The 21,431-nt window shown below is 39.6% G+C and overlaps 1 protein-coding gene and 1 long non-coding RNA gene across 15 annotated transcripts; one reads left to right on the top strand and one right to left on the bottom strand.

The window, feature by feature from the left end:
* Positions 1-1,144: 1,144 nt before the first annotated feature.
* Positions 1,145-21,099, bottom strand: LOC5505227 (neuropeptide FF receptor 1). Of its 14 annotated transcripts, XM_048724049.1 has the most exons (10): positions 20,612-21,099; positions 16,059-16,120; positions 15,335-15,442; positions 14,277-14,364; positions 11,307-11,415; positions 11,000-11,113; positions 9,229-9,636; positions 6,593-6,838; positions 3,202-3,377; positions 1,145-2,249 (listed from the first exon to the last, which is right to left on the bottom strand). In XM_048724049.1, exons 7-10 carry the CDS (start codon positions 9,576-9,578, stop codon positions 1,852-1,854), a joined length of 1,170 nt encoding a protein of 389 aa, XP_048580006.1. In that variant the 5' UTR covers positions 9,579-9,636; positions 11,000-11,113; positions 11,307-11,415; positions 14,277-14,364; positions 15,335-15,442; positions 16,059-16,120; positions 20,612-21,099; the 3' UTR covers positions 1,145-1,851. The 14 variants fall into 14 exon arrangements, with proteins under 14 accessions (XP_048580006.1, XP_048580007.1, XP_048580005.1 ...); XM_048724050.1 differs by lacking the exon at positions 16,059-16,120; XM_048724048.1 differs by having other exon boundaries at positions 15,335-16,120.
* On the top strand, positions 12,628-14,153 carry LOC116613042. Its single transcript, XR_007307064.1, has 3 exons — positions 12,628-12,932; positions 13,201-13,856; positions 13,945-14,153. It is a non-coding gene; the product is annotated as an uncharacterized LOC116613042 (long non-coding RNA).
* Positions 21,100-21,431: the final 332 nt, after the last annotated feature.

Here is a 21,431-nt window from a genome sequence, read left to right on the forward strand (position 1 = left end):
AAACAAGAAAGAAACAACAAACTTTTTCCCGTAAAGTTTTTATTATTTTCTTACCGGCACTTCTCTTCATATGGTGTCACACATGAGATTCATTTTTTGGGTTCCAATTGTTCTTCTGAGCTCGTAAGATCGTATTCTTAACTCTCCATCATGCAGTTTGTTTTGGGTAATTCACAAAGTTAAGACGGTTGTTACTTGGCTTTAGTCTTTCTGTTTCAGGGCTTTCTCCTTCCACTTTTTAGCTTGCTTATTCAACGTTTCAGCACGACAGACCTCTAGCTTATCTAATTTGGGGGTACTTTCATTGAGTAAATCGTATTGCGCTGACTTCTCTGGCTAAACCCTCACCCCACTCTCTGTGCGTGCTGTGATTTTTTTGCGACTCAGAGCGAGGCATTCCATCCCATAGCTTGATTTTGGGGACAAGTGACATCACGGCGTTCGATCGTTCGATTCCAACTGAATAATGGCGGCCAAAAATTGCTGTATTTCAGGTTTAAACAAAACATACTTCAACTCGATATTTCACTTAGAGCGTTTGGAACCTGATAGTTGAACGCTTAATCTTTACATTTCCGCGCGAGAGGACGTATTTTAAGAACCAAGATGCTTGTTTTTTAGTTTCCACCAAGGAAACAAATAGGAAGGTTCCTGATCAGCGCAGAAATAGACCCTGAGCCAAAAGACCAGAATAATTGATCTCGTGATATTAAACAACGTTAGACTAGATCCATGTAGGGTGATTTTGATTGCTGTATGCATGCATGCTAATGACATCAAAGAACTAAAACTGTAGATATGTGGAGCAACCATGTAAATCAACTATGTTTGATTTGAGAATTGTTCGTGAAAATGTGGTGGTCTCTCGGGGGATAAAAAGAACAATGCGTATGCAATGCCTTGATCCGGTGAACCGTGTTTGCTCATCCAATCTAATATTACTCGTAGTTGTGAGTTTATTTCCTCGGTGATCATGGCATTACAAAGTTATAGCACGGCATTTCGGGGGGTTTAGTGAATGAATGTCCCCGCAACTCCGGGACTTTAACTATTCAACCCTTGGTTGCGGGGACATTTAATCACTAAATTCACCTCGTGTCATGCTATAACTAATAATTATTTTACAACGTGAATATGTGACTGATCATCATTCGGAGGTGCGTCTTTATTCTATATATATTTGTACATTGGTGTTTTTCAGATAAGGGGATTTATTTGCCAATATATCCCGAAAGTTTGTAATATGTATCTCACCCCCGTCATGATACGTTGGGAGCAAAGCAAATGTGTGTAGGAAGACAAAATGGCACTAAACGTAGAGGCTGATTTACACATCTTTATTTAGCTGTATGCGACCTGCCTACGACCCCATTCTGTCACTCTGTTGCAAACTGTAGATTAAACACAGAACAAGCTGGCGTATCTGACGATCCTTCAATAACAAATGACCCAACCACACGCACGAGTAGTGGAGGGAAGGAGGATGCGCGTAATATCTTAACATTGTTTTGCTGTCTACTCTACTTCATAATTTCTCGCCTACAAATATTTTAACAGCGGATCATTTTCATGTACGGCTTCAGTTGACTCTAGCCCCATCTAGAGTCGGGTTTTAAGGGTGCTCTTCTACAAACACTTGTCCGACCACGTGTTGAACGATGGGATCCCGACGGTTTTTACCGCATTTGACTGCCACTTGCCTGCTTTGATCTAAATCGCGTTTTTAAAAGCGGATTTACTGTCTCTGGAGTCTCAAGTTATCAGCTGCCCAATCTGTAACACTTCTTTAGTGGCGGGCTGTGCTGCAGATGGCATTCTCAGTTCGTCTGGAACAGACGCCTTGCTCGCTTTCTAGACTTTTGTCAGCGACCTTGTCACCTCGTCGGCCTGTGTCATATTCACTTCAGACGCATTAGTTTTTGGTGAATATGAAGCACAGCTCCCGTTATTGTTATCGCGTCGGTAGTTTGAGATGCATGTACCATTCAGCGCTACATCCTCGTCGGTGTCCGCGTCGCTAGCGCACATGGCGCATTTGCCCAGTCCCCGACGCGGTCGCCCATCTCCACTTACCGCCATAGAGTCACGGTGCTGTTTGAGTAATAAATCAATCCAAGACTTGAAGTACAGACGGAATCCCTCACGAAATTGCTCGTTGACGGCGTTGTAGATGAGCGGATTTGTCGCGCTGTTGAAGTAGACAAGGATCTGTCCGAGAGACACGATTTGATTCACGTATTCGTGATCACCTGAGGAATCACAGAAAAAATGCGTCAACTCTCAATGACGGCGTGCACTGACCGTCTGTTGCTAATGGTGTGATTACGAAAAAATATGTGATTTTAAAGATGTGCTCCTTTGTGAAAATATCCTAGTAGATACTGAGATCCGCGTGCTGGGGGCGATAGTTCTGCTAGAAAGTCACAAGCGTGCTCGTTTCGATGCCGTTGTTTTAAATATGCGTAAAGCTGATTTATTGTTACGCACCTTTACGTACTGCATAAAGATTACGTAAAAGGCTGGTAGACATTTAAGTACTGCATAAGGATTGCGTAGAGGCTGGTAGACCTTTACGTTCTGCATAAGGACCGCGTAGAGGCTGATAGACTTTTACGCACCTTTACGTACTGCATAAGGATCGCGTAGAGGCTGATAGACCTTTACGTACAGCAAAAGAATCTACGTAGAGGCTGATAGACATTTACGCACCTGTACGCGTACTGCATACGGATCGGGTAGAGACTGATAGACCTTTACGTATCTGTACGTACAGCATAAGGATTGTGTAGAGACTGATAGACCTTTACGCACCTGTACGTACTGCATAAGGGTCGCGTACAGACTGATAGACCTTTACGTACTGCATAAGGATCGCGTAGAGACTGATAGACCTTTGCGCACCTTTACGTACTGCGTAAGGATTGCGTAGAGGCTGATAGACCTTAACGGACATCATAAGGATTACGTAGAGACTGATTGACCTTCACGCACCTGTACATAATGCATAAGGATTACGTAGAGGCTGATAGATCTTTACCCACCTGTACATACTGCATGAGGATCGCGTAGAGACTTATAGACCTTTACGCACCTGTACATATTGCATAAGGATCGCGTAGAGGCTGATAGACCTTTACGCACCAATACTCTGCACAAATATTGTGTTTAGAAGTCTTGGACTGGTGACAATCTGACACCCACCTCCTCTTCCAAAGTCTATCCATATAAAAACCACGTGATTAGGAAGCATGAGTAGTGCGAATGTAATGACCACGCCCGTTAGGACCTTGACTACTTTGTGCGCTTCTTTCTCTTGTTCTCTTTGCAGCGCGTCGTTGGAATATGAGCCCTTGTCCCGTCGGAGATCCCGGCCAATTCTGGGTATTCAATTGAATGGATTGTGAATCATGGATAATGAATATGAGCCCTTGTCCCGTAGGAGATCCCGGCCAATTCTGAGTATTCAATTGAATGTATTGTGAATCATGGATAATGAATATGAGCCCTTGTCCCGTCGGAGATCCCGGCCAATTCTGGGTATTCAATTGAATGGATTGTGAATCATGGATAATGAATATGAGCCCTTGTCCCGTCGGAGATCCCGGCCAATTCTGGGTATTCAATTGAATGGATTGTGAATCATGGATAATGAATATGAGCCCTTGTCCCGTCGGAGATCCCGGCCAATTCTGAGTATTCAATTGAATGGATTGTGAATCATGGATAATGAATATGAGCCCTTGTCCCGTCGGAGATCCCGGCCAATTCTGAGTATTCAATTGAATGGATTGTGAATCATGGATAATGAATATGAGCCCTTGTCCCGTCGGAGATCCCGGCCAATTCTGAGTATTCAATTGAATGGATTGTGAATCATGGATAATGAATATGAGCCCTTGTCCCGTCGGAGATCCCGGCCAATTCTGAGTATTCAATTGAATGGATTGTGAATCATGGATAATGAATATGAGCCCTTGTCCCGTCGGAGATCCCGGCCAATTCTGAGTATTCAATTGAATGGATTGTGAATCATGGATAATGAATATGAGCCCTTGTCCCGTCGGAGATCCCGGCCAATTCTGAGTATTCAATTGAATGGATTGTGAATCATGGATAATGAATATGAGCCCTTGTCCCGTCGGAGATCCCGGCCAATTCTGAGTATTCAATTGAATGTATTGTGAATCATGGATAATGAATATGAGCCCTTGTCCCGTCGGAGATCCCGGCCAATTCTGAGTATTCAATTGAATGGATTGTGAATCATGGATAATGAATATGAGCCCTTGTCCCGTCGGAGATCCCGGCCAATTCTGAGTATTCAATTGAATGGATTGTGAATCATGGATAATGAATATGAGCCCTTGTCCCGTCGGAGATCCCGGCCAATTCTGAGTATTCAATTGAATGGATTGTGAATCATGGATAATGAATATGAGCCCTTGTCCCGTCGGAGATCCCGGCCAATTCTGAGTATTCAATTGAATGGATTGTGAATCATGGATAATGAATATGAGCCCTTGTCCCGTCGGAGATCCCGGCCAATTCTGAGTATTCAATTGAATGGATTGTGAATCATGGATAATGAATATGAGCCCTTGTCCCGTCGGAGATCCCGGCCAATTCTGAGTATTCAATTGAATGGATTGTGAATCATGGATAATGAATATGAGCCCTTGTCCCGTCGGAGATCCCGGCCAATTCTGAGTATTCAATTGAATGGATTGTGAATCATGGATAATGAATATGAGCCCTTGTCCCGTCGGAGATCCCGGCCAATTCTGAGTATTCAATTGAATGTATTGTGAATCATGGATAATGAATATGAGCCCTTGTCCCGTCGGAGATCCCGGCCAATTCTGAGTATTCAATTGAATGTATTGTGAATCATGGATAATGAATATGAGCCCTTGTCCCGTCGGAGATCCCGGCCAATTCTGAGTATTCAATTGAATGTATTGTGAATCATGGATAATGAATATGAGCCCTTGTCCCGTCGGAGATCCCGGCCAATTCTGAGTATTAAATTGAATGGATTGTGAATCATGGATAATGAATGACATGATGGCAAGCACGCTATGCTTGAAGGAGGTCTACCCCTATGCCGCCAATGTCACACAGCGAAATTCTACCTCCGGAGGGTGTACTCGGAAATACTTTTTTGTTTGTGTTAGGGGGTAATTGAACAAAGAATAAACACGCGTTTTAGCGGGTACTTTTTCCGCCTTTTAAGTAGGTTCTCGAAAGAAGGCAACGCTTGTCGTTTTTATTACACAATCAAATATGAATTGATGTTCTCTTTTTTCATTCTATTAGTTTGGATTAATAAAGGAAATTGGCAAGTCATTGTTATTAGTATGGCAGACAGTTCCCCTTCACATTGGAAGGGCATTTCTATTCAACTATTGCTTTAATACATGCATTCTGGCGTTGATTTAAATCGTCTGACATGTATTCACAGATCCTTGAGGCGCAATTAACCGCTCTGTGTGAGAGGTTAAAAGAAGTACCGAAATAGGAAATCTATAATTTACATAACGCTTGTTTTGACTGAATTTAAGATTATATTTTCATTTAACTGCCGCTTGCAGACAAATACTTCAATCGCTTGAAGTAGCCCTGGAGTGATCGCTTATCTTACTCCGCAGAAATAGACTAAAGGGTGAGTAGTCAAGGAGGCCCCGTTAGTAAACATCTGCAGTGGCTCCATTCAGATTGACATGTGTGGTTTTAGCGTGGCGATTCTGTTAGAAAGTGTTGGAGAGAGGATTTCTAATTTTATTTATGATGTCAGACGAATGGCGACGTTTGTAGATGTAAAGCAACCGCGCAAGTAGGGTGTAAAGCACGGCATGGTTTGCTTGCGCATGCGCAACAGCGACCTTATCCAAGCCTTGCGGATAATGATTTACTTCTATAAGAATTCTATAAGAAAGCTCCTTTCAGTACTACAGTTGAATCCCATAAAAACAAACGTCCAAAGGAAGAAGAAAACACCTCGTATTATCCGAATATCAAGGCAAATTAGAGGGAATTTCTAGCTAGTGAGAGGTTCCAGTTTTAGGAATTCGAGAACGTACGGAAATATCAAGATTTTCTCTAAAAAATTTGCCAGCTTAAGCTGATATCATATCTTCCAAAAAGTTCAGTCTGACAGTCTATACGGATCTGCGAGCCGTGTTTATGTCTCTTGGGGCCCCGGTAGTGTTAAATGAAGGTCCTATGGCATAACCAATATATAGCATAACCAATATATAATTGCACACCAATGTTTTATGTTCATCCTACATGCCCCAGTTCCATTGCTAAGTCGTAAGATTGATGATTATACTCATATTTTCCAAATTAAATAATATATTTCAATGCCCTTCTCACTATGCGACGTGTGCTAGCGTGGCCACATATACAGTTTTGCAAAGTAAACCAATTAAAACCATGAAAATACGCGAAACGTACTAGGAATCCTCGTGCCATTCAACAATGTGCTTCTCGTATGTTGATTGGCTAACTTTTTAAAGCTTTTTGTTGGTGGCCGCGGAGCGAGCGTCGCATGTAGTGTGCCAAAATGTGGGTTCCAGGGTCTGTCTCTTACCTTACGTAAGATAAGCCAATAAGGGTCAACGGCAACACGTACTGCAGCAGGAATATTGCCATGGTGTACGCCCCTGCTTGCATTCCCCGCTCCTCGAACGTCTCTTGACAGTGCTGACCTCGCATTCTTAGCACCGCGATGTACGGTGACACGAGCGCTAGCGACAGCACCCACACAACCGTGATTACCTTCTTGGCATCCGTGGTGGTCAGCTGGGGGCGTAAGGGGTACACTATCGCCATAAACCTGTAGGAGGGTAATTTATTATAAGAGGTATCCGTGGTGGTCAGCTGGGGGCGTAAGGGGTACACTATCGCCATAAACCTGTGGGAGGGTAAATCCGTGGTGGTCAGCTGGGGGCGTAAGAGGTACACTATCGTCATAAACCTGTAGGAGGGTAATATATTATGAGTAAGAGGTATCCATGGGGTGATCAGTTTTTTAGGGGGTTGTAAGCCTGTTAAAAGGGGGCATGTATTATGAGTAAGGGGTATCAATGGTAGTCAGTTTGGTGAGTCTGTAAGGGGGGTAATGTATGATGAGGTATACGTGGTGGTCAGGAGTTATTTTTAATCCGCAACAAAACGAAATGTTAAAGCGATGCTTTTAAGGGGGGGGGGGGGGGGCGTAAGGGGTTTGCTATCGACATAAATCTGTATGAGGGAGAAATGTTTTATTAATCTAGTCATGATATATACTAAATAAGAAGTCACAGTGCCTTAGACAAAATTCAAAAAGTCGATGTGATTTCGCCATTCTATAAGAAGATATACTGTGTATTTTTACTCCCGAGGTAGGGGGAGTATGCTGCTCGTATGCTTCTTTTAACCAAAATTGAGAGTGGGGGGGGGGGGGGGGGGGGTTGGCGAGAGCATTTTGCTATATCACCGATCCCTTATTTAGGGAGTACTTAGATTTATGGGAAATATTCATCCTTTAGAGCCTCATTGGGAGCCTCAATAGTTCACTCTAACGCGGTCTTTTCCTATCGCTCTAGTAAAGACTTCGGCTCTTCTCGGCTATTTGTTTTCTTGTTGAGCTTTCTTATACCACTCATCACTTAAATATATAATGATGGCAAGTCTTCTTAAGTTCTTATCACCCATGATCAATTTGTTAGAGATCGACTATTAAGAGCTATAGATCAAAAGCCGTGAGATTTCCTCACTCCATTTCCTCAATCTATTCCTACGATCCAATATCTTTTCTTTAACCTTCTTTCACGCACGGCATTATATTTCGGATACGCTCGAAAACATCTCCCGGCACGACTTTATTTGGAAGAATTTAAAGAGCAACGACAAGCGATGGATTTGTTAAACACCTCTACGACAATTTAGAGAGCCGCTAGTCACACTTGACAATGTCTGCCATTTCAAGGATAAAATCCTTAGAGTAGGAAGCAATTCTTTTAGTTCAACAAATGATACTAAAAGAGAGCTTGATACAATTCCCATCGTTTCGACTTCTACTCTATTAATGTACAAATAAATGTGACGTGCTCTAGCTAATCTCGAAGCTGCATATAATTTGTCAACATAAAAACAACTCGCTGACAGAACTCTTTTATTTTATGGCGCTCTTATTATTTTTTTTTTGCATCATATAAGAGCCTACTGACTCTTTTTGATGGTGTGTCGGGGTAAATGATCCATGGAATTCCTTCCTGCGCAACCTCAACCTCATATGGTTTTCCCCCGTTACTAAACAGCAGCGGTATGTCAACCTCACATGGATCCTAGGAAACAGCATTGGCATCTCAACCTTATATGGTCTCCCCTCGTAAAACAGCAGCGGATCGCGACCGACGATCCTGTCAAGGCTACTGTTTATACAGTCAACGTATGTTTTATCGCCACTTTGGTATCAAGAGCAACAAGATTTGTTTCTTTCGTTTTCCGGAAATTGTAAACCCCTTCGCGTCAATTTGTATTGGTGTTGAGACCTGTGCTCCCTTTGTTATACCAATTGTGGGTTTTTCACATGTAGTAATGAAAAGGATGCATTCAATTCCACTCTTTAGTTATGAGTATTTTGCTAAATTAATCAGATTTGGGGTACTTCATTTATGACTTCCATCGGAAAATTCATCTGGGTTTATTAGGAAACCAAGACCATTAGGCAAACGCTTAATTCCGTATCTGTAAAAACCACTGCGCTTCCAGTACACACTAATGTTAATTAGCAGCAAATAGAGAGATCTGGGAGAGTCTTCCGTTTGCAAATTTCCTAGCTAAGCCCAAGCAATGATTATTGTACTGACTAGTACAATATTATTATTCTAGAGTATGTAGACCCAATAAACGAAGCTTTTATGAAAATGAGTTTCTTTGTTATTACCCTTAATGCATTTTTAGATAGATCTTCCTGGTTTATCGAGAGAGTCGGTGCCCTAAGCCCGTTAAAGGTTCCTACACCTGCTTATAGTATTTATTGTTTGCGGGATCGCTTGTAATTCAAATAACGCCAAGTGAAACACGGTTGAACGTGGCCGCTCAAGTACCCATCTTACTTCACTTACAAGAAACGAAAACCTAACAATGAAAGTATAGCGAAATGCTATCTTATTCTTTCGGTTGGCATAACGCAAAAAAAAAAAACCGGCTGGAATTCACAGTGGAGCAAAGTGGTCATACCTGTTAAGGCTGATGGCGACAAGGGTACCGACTGACGCTGTGGTGGCCATAGTCTGCAGGGGGTAGACCAACTTGCACATAATGGAGCCATACGGCCAATAGTTCGTGATGATTTCCCCGAAGTCGAACGGTATACAAATCAGAAGGACAGCCAAATCGGCCGCGGCTAAGTTCACTATGAAGTAGTTAGTGACGTTTTTCATCTTCCGTTGTCGGCACACGACCAAGCAAACCAAGATATTCCCGATTACACCAATGATGAATATGAGCACATAGCAGATAAGACGGGCGTAGAAAAACCCATTGTCACTAGCGAGATCCTCTCTGACACCTGTAGTATTATTTCGCATGTTTCCTTGGCTTGATTATAGGCTTTACTTAGCTCGTCACTACATAACGTGTTTAGCGCTGAAAGAAATGAGACAAAGTCAGTATCGAGAGGGGCTCCCACAGTGCGCGACGAAACATCGGCTCGAATGTTATTCTTTCCGGGCAATGCTAGCTTAAATAATAACAAAGATCTATGTTGATGTATCTTTTGAGTATTAATAGGTTGTAATATAATGGCTGCACATCAATATCCATCAAGTAATAACGTACGAGAGGACGCATTTACTTCAAATGGAAAGAGATGAAGTATGGAAAGGACACTCGAAATCAATCCCTCTCACCACTGAGCAGCTTTGCCGACAGAAATCCAATTAAAACGCCAAAATGCGAAAAAATAATCTTCGACTTACACAAGTAAAACAAGGGTGAAAATTACGATTCGAGCGCAAGTAGTTTAGGTACTGTTAGCGTTGCGACCCAATCACGTCCGACCACCCACCTTTGTCACTGTGCCAAAATGCGATGAAACAAGACTAGAACGTTTTGAAAGCATTTAAAAGAGCGAGGTTTGGCCCCTCGGGAAATCGCACGCGTTTCCCGTTATCTCTTAGGAGGCATAATAGGAGTTCGAACATGATTTCAATAATGTACGCAGTAATTACTGATAACACTATCTCAAAAGGTTTCGAATAGGGTAGCGCTGCCTTGCTGTGCTCGCCTGATCGGACCATCGTCGACCCGCCATGCTTCTCAACATTGCGCGCGCTCTCTCCCATCGAGATATGATTAAACTTTCTCACAAGAATATGGTAGCTAGGGAAATCAGAGAATTATAAAGTAACAACACGCCCCCGGGCCTCAATTTCTTTCAAGAATAACAATTCCTAATGGTACCAAAGGTTTTTGGATGAGATAATTGTTTATTGTGGATAGAATGAATTCTATCACACACAAGTTCTGGAGGGTATTTTTTTTTCTCTCGACAATGGATTAAAGATAGATGTATGAGATTAATTTGTTTCATTGATTTGTCTATATTTTATTTCACCTTTTGACTTTAAAGTTGTCGATGGAGGAATTTGTTTGCAAGCCCATAGGGTAAAGAAATCAAGAAATGTAAATATCTTTTGCTGTTGTTGTTTTTTCCTTCCGTAGCTCACAAATGGCTAACTCTCTACTCTAGCCCAATTCTGTATTGCAAGCTCGTATGATAAACCTTCTGCTCACCAAAGAAAATGAAACTAGTATCGAAAATGTAAATGATGAGAGGACTCTTCAATTGATCTTGGCATTTGTTCATTGAAACACCGTAACAGATCATTTTATCACCGCCGCTATTTAATCGTTTTCAATTTTTATTTCCTGAGCCATATAAAAATACTCAGCAGTTCAATAAGTAAAAACTGATAAGGCTGAACCTGTGTTTAGATAAAGCGCTGACCTGTCTGAAGTTCCTTTAGATTAGGCTGCACAGTCGGTTGTGAAGCAATCTGCATTCATCTACAAAGATTATTCGCTGTTTGCCTCTTGGATTCTCGGTTAAAACTACATCCGACTGAATAGAAATAAAGTTTTTTTTTCGATTTCTTCCTTTACTAGCGAAATGTACGATGCATGATTGATGGATATAATATTTATGATAAATACAATTTAGGAAGCACGTTTCCTTTATGTTACAGTTAAAGTTACATTTATATTTGTTAGTACCAGAAAGTACATCGGATAATGATTGAAAAATCTTTCATTACCTTCAATCTTTTTGGGGTTTCTTGAGCAATGCTTTTTCTCGTTCCGGTTTTTCGGTAATAGACGATAGAATTTATACTTGTGGTGGTACTTCAAATCTCTCCCAGCTGTCTGTAATGGGTGTATGGTCATTGATTAACGATGAGCTGAACAAAGCTCCAAAGCTTCCTAACAATACCCCAGTGGACACGTTAATTAATCATTGTAATGGACTGAACGAGTAAATTGAGTGTATTGTTAACGCAGTTTCTCAGCTCGACTGTATTATTTCTTTTTGAATGAGTCGCCGATTACTAAGTCTATATTTGTATTGATACGAGATAAATAGAACAGGATCGAGAGGAAAAATCATGTTGTCAAGTGTAGTATTTTTTAATGGAATATTCACTACAAACGACGAGGGATAAGTGAGCGACAAAATAACGCTGCGAACGCTAGAAGAAGAAAAAAGCGCGTCTATTTCAATTCTATTTTTTTTAGCAAAAAGATCTTATCGCTTAAACCTATAAAAAACATCACTAAGTAAACAATATTTATCATAAAATGTTTTTTACACTTGATTTTACTTAAAAACATAAATATTGTAAGGGATATGATAAAAACTCCTCTTCGTAGGTGTTAGTGAAGTCTGATAAAATTGTGTATCATTAAACCAGACGCTATCATTGGTTGTCACTATTATTGATTACGCATATCAAAACCTAAAGTCCGCCGAGCAATCAAGGGTGGGTAAGTATTAGTTTTTTAACGGTACAGCCACTAGAACCACTGCTACAAGGTTTCCGTAACAACAAAAATCGATGAAAAAAATAAAACAGTTAAAGAAAAAAGTAGTTCCATTGAATATAAGTTTTTACAGAAAGCAACTTAAATCAACCCTTCCTGAAATCATGAACAGCATTATTTATGATTGTGGCTTTAAAATAACCAATATATTTGATGCTTAAGTGTTTTGGGGTCGTGGTTATTGCAATGAACCGCACCCTCTTCTACCTTTAATCACAAAATATATTGCTTCTTGGTTCCTGCTAATTTTAATCAATCTTGGGATGGCTAATATTTCAATGGGGTCAAAATACGCAGCAAGTCTTATTGAAATTTGTTATTCTTGAAATTTTGATTTGATGAATGCCCTGAAAGTTATCACCTAATGACGTGCAAAATTATCGCATTAAGACTCCAAACTAATATAATCAGATGATTTCTTATTAATGACAATGTAAGACCACTCAAGAAAAATACGATTTGCGTTCATAAAAAGAGGGCGTGTTGTCTCTCTTTGTGTGGCTGTCTTCGATTGCGTTTCTTTTTTCAATGGATGGATTAGTTGGGGGATTAAGTATTTTTGCGTTTAGAAAAGAGGAATAGAAGTCCGATATATTAGGAACACGTCAACACATTCCTAAGTGTTTTTTTTAGATAATGCTACAATTTTATGGACGTCAACACATTTCGTTGAATTTGGACAAACCAAAAATTAGGATAGCAAGTGACACCAAAGAGAGAAAGCCAGGAGAACTGTCGATGCGTAAACAGCCTCAGGGAAAGCGCGAAGGGAGCCACTGGAAGCAAGGGTACAAATAAGGCTGTACTCAGTGAATGCGTCGAAACCTGACCTGCATTGTTTCGTGGGTATCAAATAAATAAATGAAATAAGCGTAAAACAAACAAGGATTGAAAAATCGCGGTATCAGTTTATGTGCCTGTAAAAATTTACCCGGACATGGACACATATAAGTCACCCGTGAACTTCTGCTTGTGCGACTTATGCATTCTCATTCGCAACCTTATTTGACACACTAGCGTCCCATCTATCAATGTTTACAGTTTACTGAAATTTGGGGAGAAAATCCGTCACAGGTTATTATATTATTGATTTATATCTTTTATATTTAGGGTCACAACCATTGAACAGGGACGAAATATGACCAATTTCTCGTCCATGTGCCGGCTTGGAGGGGTGAGTCGAGGAACCATTGCACTGGAGAAAATACTTTACAGCATTAAGGGGTAGGGTGGGTGAGTGGGGGTACTCTTTCAGTTACAGAATACGTTGGCGTATGGCTTCTATGACAAATATTTTCTCTTTAGTCTCAAACCTAATACGTAGGAGCTAACAGCGTATAGTTTTACTTACTCGGTTCGGGTAGAATCTTTAGTAACCGTACTTTGCGTCTGTTTGATTCGCAATTCGAGTTTCCTAGGGCTTGTGTTATGGATGGTATTATTGTGCTTTTTCACTCACATCTGCGTTTTCCTTCATTGGGCAAGTAGCGACAAGCCCAGCAGCACGTCTATCCTATACATCCTCTTGTTTTCAATTTTCTTCAGACAACCGCTGCGCAAATCTCGAGGCACCGCAGGAAGGCACCAGGCATTTCAAAGAAAACTTGCGCAACTTAAGATGCTCGTTTAGCATTTCACAGAAAACTTGGCATTTCACTGATAAATTCACCGCACATAAGCTTTTGCGAACAGGTTTTTTTTTTTGCTTGTGCGTGCGCAGTAGGGACATCAGTGAATTGTGGACGCAAATGCAAATTATTCCAATGGTAAGTCATTCCAATCGTAAGTCATGAAATTATTCCAATGGTAAGTCATTTATAGATATTTCTTTTATTATTTAAACATGGATAATAGGTTTTTTAACGGTCCTCCTGTGTCTCCATGGTATCAACGCAACGGATGATGAAAACTTAATTACTGTATAAGTTTGGATAGCAGTATGATAAATATTAATATACTGGAGGATTTGGATTATGTTTTAAGAATATTGTTAAAAATATCATGTTCTCAAAAAATATGTTTAAATAAGTCAATATCAATAAATGTTGCGAGTCTTCTTTAAAGCGGTCGATAATAGTCCTTTTAATGATTGATAGAGCCATAACTACCCGAAAACACTTGTTTGCACTTCGCCTTCGCATGGATGTCGTTTATTTGTCAAGTAAGCGATGCATGAGATTACGTACCTGTCATATTCGGCGTTTCTCTTTCCTTCTCGCGGTGACATAGTGAATATTTTGTGTGAAGTTCCTGTCCGCCCTGTTCAATGGTCACCTGAAAAGTAGAAGGTCATTTTCTTGTTTATCATACAATCTGCAGACTCTGCCTTGTTGTTTCTACGGAAGCGAATTCCAATCGGGTTTAAATTACCAGTTAAAGAGTTTCTACTTATTGGAAATATAAATGGCAGATATCACGATATCTCTAAGACTAAAAGGCATTTTTACTGAACAGAATCTAGGCAATCACGCCTACATTACCTCGGCAAGACCTTATTCTATGGACGTATAAAACCGTGGAAGAGGTCTTTGTTTGCAATTGTCTTAAGTGTTTCAAGCGCAGCTTATCTTGCTAAGTCCTTTATGTGTCTAACTCGGGAGCCAATCACAATGTAAAATACTGCCAACCAAATGGGATTTGTGGTAAAGGGGGAACAAGTCGCATTTTGAACCAAGAATTTGGATAGACAAGCAACGACTTACAATCCCTTAACATAAGTAGCTAAGTATCATTTTTATGCATTCGCTTTTCACGAGTTTTTTAGACGAACTACCCGATGGAGTAATCCAAGCTGCGACTGATAGTCTATTTAATTCAGGTTCACAGCGAAGGTAACATTCCATTTAATTACAAAACTACCGCACGTTTTATGAAATGGTTTAAGAATTGACAAGTGCGGCGACAGTCTTCCTGTTGTAATAAAACATGATTTACTCTGTGATAATGAGCACGGAGTACTCGAAAAGAATGAGGGGAGAGAGGAGAGACACACCATCTACCCCTACCCTTTAAATGTGGCTACGCCAATACTTTACCGTGGGCCACGATTTACTCAGTAACCCGCCACTAGACGCCGGCAATTTTATATATGACGGGTCCGTGACAAATACCCTCCCATCTTCCTAAAAATCGACCCAAATATCTAGAAAAACAAACACACAAACAAGCAATACCTGAAAACTCCAATAAAAAAATAACGAGAAACATGAATAAAAATAAATAAAAAAAGGAAAAAATATGTTACCTCCCCGCAGATATCAAATGGTCGGTCCCTTGGCGGAGAGAGGAAAGCTAGCCTGGAGAGTCTCACGTTAATCTTTATGGCTAGATCTTTTTATTCACTTGATATATACTGAAAGAATGATAAAGTTTCAATCATCAAGTTCCCCTGCTTGAACGCTGGGTTAGCCGAAAAACAGAGAAATGTGTCCCGAAAAGAGAACCCACTGTTAGTAGGGAACTCTTTAGCGTGGCCCACTGTAACCCTTAAACTGTATGCACAAACGACATACGCAACTAATTTCCCCATCCCTCTTTTAGTCTTGCCGACTTGCTTCCCCTCTTATAAGAAGATTACGCGCAATTCACTGCGCGCCATGCCCAGAATTTGCAATAAGATCAACCGATTTATTTTAAGTGCAGTGAGCGTTGTTGACTCAACTCGGATGCCGTTTGTGTTTTTGATTTGGAATTATTTAATAAACAAAATAAGAAAGAACGTTTCTAATCCTAAGTATTTCGACAACGCACGACTCTCAATTCTCTCACCGTTCGAGTTAGCGGGGTTCTAACAAGCGGTTTGATTGGTTGAGAAACTCGGGATAAAATGCAATATACACCTTCTCTAAAAAATATATATTTTCCTGTGCCCCGAAATTCGGCGGATAGTGGCTTTACAATTGGCTCTCGGTAGATATTTCGCCACTATCCACCTTAATGGAAATGGTATAATTGTTAAATATACCTACATTCTTGCGTATAAAGAAACTGCAAGCGTCCCGAATATGGTCCTCCAGAGTTATAAGTGAATCTGAAAAACACGTCCTTTTATGATAAATCCACTAAGGATCCTGATGGGGAGTGTGCATTTCTCATTCATGCCCCGCTCCTGGACACTGCTCGAACATAGAGTATCGGACTATATGGATTGTTACTCTATATTGATATATATTCTAACACGCCAACAAGACAATTGAACGTCGCATCCTATAAGTATATAACCCCGAAAAATTTCCAATTCAGATTTTGTAAAATTATGATTCTAGTTAAGTCGAGGCCGACGTCTACAAAGAGGACTACACTCAACACCTGCAAAGGAAAAGTTATTAGAACGGTCAATAAATCAGAACGACAGCGAGACAATCTAGAGATCTAGAACTAAAAAAAGTCTTCTGATGGTTCCCATAGGCGTGTAATCACCAGCTTATTTTTATTACCTGTCTGTTTTTGACGGAGTTTATGTCTTCTAAGCGCCAGGAAGATAGCTTTTTAAACCGATGACTTCGCCATTTATAATAAACTTATCATGTTTCCTACGCCGGTCAGTAAGATAGTTTTCTTATAACTGTCAGTTAGTTAAAGATTTTTTAACTAATAACTGTAACGTTTGTAATAACCCCTAAAAGGACTGACTCCCGTAAGAGATGGATTCTGCAATACCAAACTTAACCCTGCACTTCGGGTGTGGTCAACAACAAAAAATGTATGGATAGTACACTTTGTGTAATCGAGTCACATTTTCAGTTTTGGATTTCATTGCGGTCCTAAGGCACCGACACCGAACGCATCTTTGTGAACTTGTAAAAGTTCAGTCAACTAGCATATTCAAGTCCGGTTGTTAGCATGAAACGCCCTTAGCAGAATCTATGAAGAACTCGTAAGAAATAGCAGTAAGTAGAATCTCATAAGACGATCGGTCCCTGTCATTTTTTATGGAGAATAAATCAAACATGGCTTTCCTTTTGCGTCAGCAACATAGCTTTTTTAAACTGATAACTCTGCCGTTTATGATAAATTGTTTTTCTTCGTACGCGTCAATAACACATCTTTTTTAAACTGATAACTCAGTGAGTGAAGCCACTGATTGTTTCACTGATAGTGAAGTCTTTCACTGATAAATCTACAGTTTCTACTGAACCGTCACATGGCCTTAGGGGTAATTTTCCAATTTTATATGCAACACCTATTATGCATCCTACTTGTCATAAAAATGCTTGAATCTGTTTGGCGGATTTATTTGGCTACAGCCATGATGTTTAGTATAAGCTTGCTTCCATTAACCCTTTCTTTTTTTCATAGTGAGTTTTGTAACCTTGCTTGGTTGCCTTTTTTTGTGTTTTTCCTTATTTTTAGCAAGCGGTTTTTTTTTTCGTACGCAGTGGCTATATGCTTCCCTGCTAACAGAAAAGAGGCCTCTGCTAGCAGGGAGGCTATATGCCCGCTAGTCGGGAAAGGTCCTCGAAGGACTAAATGCCCGAAAGTTCTTAATTATTCAAATAACCCAGCAAATTGTCGACCTAGTCAACTCAAAGTATTCTATATTTGTTGAGAAAGGGCAAGGCAATCTAGCTGAGCTTTGTTTACGATGTTGAATGTTTTCTGTTGTCTGTGTACACTATAAAACCGTAATTTTAGTGGCACTTTTTTAGTGGAATTTTTCTACAATATGCTGCTAAATGTCGACAGCTCTCGATTTGCTAAAATATCACGGTAAATTCTCAACCTTGTGAGTTCAAAGTATTCTATACTTTGTTTAGAAAGGGCAAGACAATCTAAATTGATCTTTTTTGCTGGAATTGGATTTTTTTTATTGTTACACTTTAAAACCTTGTCCGACTGTTATTGTAGAATTGCGTAGCAGATAAAAAAGGGTCAGTAAAACAAGATATACTCGTGTCTTGCTTGTTAAACTTGACCGAGGCAACGGTACATGGTTTAATCATGAAGACGATTATCATGCTGTCTTCATACTATAATAACTTGCTGATTCCTAATCATTATATAAAGGGAGATCGACCATTCCTTGTCTTAGACACTTTTACTTACCTTCCCCCGGGCCCTGTGTTCCTAAGAATACTCGCTAGAAATGTAAGAAAAACGCGCCTACAACTACATTCTACACACATACCGCCAGAAACAACAATCATTCCAACCACCGAGGGAATGAATACTTGCAAGAATCAATCTTGTATTCATATTAACGCTCCGATTGTTGTAGCGTTTGCTAGTTTCTTTGGCTATTTGTTAATGACCTATGCTGGGGCTCACAGGAAACTGATCCGAAGATATGGGTGATTTTGTGATGACATCTTTTGGTATCATCGATTGGTATCATTGCTCAGTACTATGAGGGACAAAGGCTGAAATCGGTCCATCCCGTATCATTAAAAACAGCGTATCATCCATAATCATAAACATTATCAGAAGCCGGGAAGAAAGTGTAAGAATGAAAGACCAATCAATCATGTCAGTGACAAGAAAACAGCATGCAGGCGTCAGAACGCGAGAACCAACAGCTAGACGATCAGTTTTCCCATCACAGGAATATCGCGGACTGAGATAAAAAAAACTTATGTTCTTGTATTGTAAACGTGAATCGTTTTGTAATACATTTGTGCAACTTTCACTCGCATCACGCGGAAAAAAGGGAGATTTTTTGGATAAATACCAAACAAAACTTTGGGCTGCGCAAAGCAATTTGTCCCGTCATCCTTGTTATAAAAGTATATCATTCGCCTGAAAAGAAAAACGAAATTCACTCAGAAGCAATTCTATAATTCTAGCGTCACTTTCTCGTCATGGTGTAAAGTGTTCATTACATGTAAAATGTTCAAGCACTCTTTGAGTATAGTGGGACAACCAACCATTTGATTAAAATCCAATCAATGCAACAAATATTGAAAAAAAACCCAGACAAAACGACTCCATTTGACAAAAAATACAAGAAATATTTGATAAAGTAAATCTTTTCGTGAGATATCAGCCCAAAATAATCGTTTTCTAGAAAATGCTTTTTAGTTGAGTTATTACACTATCATTCTATCCTGCTATCGGGTCCCTAAATGCCTTATGAGATTAAACCATGTATATAAGCTAGAAAGAGTCGATCGAATAAATAGGTACCTAAATAAATAGAAATTAAAAAGGAGTTGAGCACGATCTGCGATTCCATTTTGTTCCCAGAAAGAGCCTCTTTTATCAATTACTACAAAACAACAGTTAGGTTCATACACGGAAGCAATCAATCAATATTGTTAATGAATTAATAATAATGTGCAGCTAAAAATATTTCGAGTTGGATCTTATAGAAAAATAATGTTCCACCTTGGTGCGAACCTTCAACGCTTTTTTTTTCATCGCTGATGTCGCAAGCAGTATAAAAGAGGATGAACAGGCCAGCATTAGAGATGTGGAACACTTCATTTTCACACCATTTTTAAGCTTTGCGTCTCTTAAGCAGGGAGCTCGTAAAATGTAAATGATGCGAAAAATTTGATGAAAAAAATATAATTAAGATCTTTCAATCAATTAATAATAATTAATAGCACGGCACTGGACGTCAGTGAGAAAGGTGACACTTGAGACATTTTCCCAGCTCGCCCTGCTATATCCACTCATTAGATGAACGTGGCAAAACATCACAGATCGGAATTCCTTCTTTCAACTTACACAAGCTTAAAAGTAGGGACTATACCTTGAATGTCAGTTGAATATGGCCAAGTTCTTTGCAAGTGCAAAGAAAGTACTACTGAGACTTACAAACGGTACCGAGTGTTTTAAGGGAACAGTAGATACGCGTACACAAGGAAATCCCCTTGTTCTAACTTTCCTGACACTATGTGCATAGTAAATCTGCTTTTTAGCATAAAACCATTTATCGTTTTTTTTTCAATTTCATTAGTTTCTCCATCTTGAAATAAAAATGTGAGTATATTCTTTCATGTGATTTCTTTAAAGACAAGAAATAATACCCTTGAAACGACAACCAAGTGTTTTAAAAAAGGAAATAAGCCGATTGATTATGCCGAACTAATATGTGACTTGATGGATATTGACTTTTTTTTTAAAAAAAACCTCTAATTACACAAACAATCAAACAATCCTAACAATGACACTGATATGACACTGAAATGAACGTGACTTTTTGAAGAACGTGACTTTTTGAAGAACGTTCCTTGGTAAGAATTATATTATAAGCTTTTATAATCATGAAAACAAAGCTAATGAAACCTCTTTGTATTATGTTTACTCTCGATACGCACAGTTGGTTTTTAGAATAGAAGTGTGTTTACATAGATTATCTAAATATATTTCTTTTCGTCGGATGTTTTCGCTCAAGTTCGTACAACTGATCGTCGGTTTGGATTAACAAGCCAAAATATTAACTGAAAATGAGGTTGTTGAACACGATAAAATTTTCGGCATTTCTTGCACATAAACAAAATAGAATTTATCAAGGAGGTTTATTCAATTCCTTTTATTCTGAAATATATTGAAAATGTGTTATTTGTTTTTCACTCACCAGTAAGTTGTAAATTAGACTTTAACCATCTGGTGTTACGAGTCCTCCGTCCCCGTACAACTGGGAAAGTGTTACCAGATTTCTAATGTTCTTAGAAAAGAGAGAGGTTTTCTAGGAGTTCCCAAGGTATAGCCCTATGTTCAGCTCTGAATTCAATCCGTAAAGGCTCGTGTAGTACTTCTTGGGATTGGTTTCGCTCCCTAGGCCTGAAGATTCTCCATCGACTGATAGAGATTTATGCTAATTGTTTGTTCTTGCGATGGCGTATACAAGGAAGAGAGGAAGTTGTGATAATTTTTGTTAGCCCTGTTATGCATGTTGAACTGCTTAGCCTATTAACATTAATATAGCCCACAAATTACTTAAACTCGGCCAATTTCTCAAGTATCCACGGTGTTCCGGCATACTTTGCGTGTATTTGGCCGATGCAGAGAGGAAAAATCGATAGGAATATTGGATAATCATCTCTGAGCATGGTATCGGTGTTGGTTCTCTCCCGATAATCATCCGTATAGAACTGAAAACAGAAAGCCGCAAATATCATCACCATTTACGCATAGATCATTCTTTTATATTTAACCGCATTGTTGTTTTAATGAATATATAACGATTGTAACAAGAAAGGCAAGTGTTCGGATATAGATCGAGGAACTAATGGTATAATTCATTTTAAGATAATCGCAAATCGCACATGGTCTTACTGCGATGTTTTGGTTATAAGATTGAAAAAAAGAGCGACAGGTTCGGCATTAGTGCGTCCCAATTAACAGTAATCATGTTGTGAGTGGATAGGATTAGAGATAATCAGATGGAAATCCTG

The sequence above is a fragment of the Nematostella vectensis genome, chromosome 2 (assembly GCF_932526225.1).
Source record: "Nematostella vectensis chromosome 2, jaNemVect1.1, whole genome shotgun sequence".
In the NCBI taxonomy this organism is placed as follows: domain Eukaryota; kingdom Metazoa; phylum Cnidaria; class Anthozoa; order Actiniaria; family Edwardsiidae; genus Nematostella; species Nematostella vectensis.

Bases quoted from the DNA above. Each gene is read 5' to 3' on its own strand.
- LOC5505227 (XM_048724056.1), bottom strand. From the start codon at position 9,578: ATGCGAAATAATACTACAGGTGTCAGAGAGGATCTCGCTAGTGACAAT. The intron at 3,378-6,592 runs GTAAGAGACAGA...TTGAATACCCAG, and splicing joins ATTGGCTTATCTTACGTAAG to AATTGGCCGGGATCTCCGAC. The intron at 2,250-3,201 runs GTGGGTGTCAGA...GTGATTCCTCAG, and splicing joins GATAGACTTTGGAAGAGGAG to GTGATCACGAATACGTGAAT.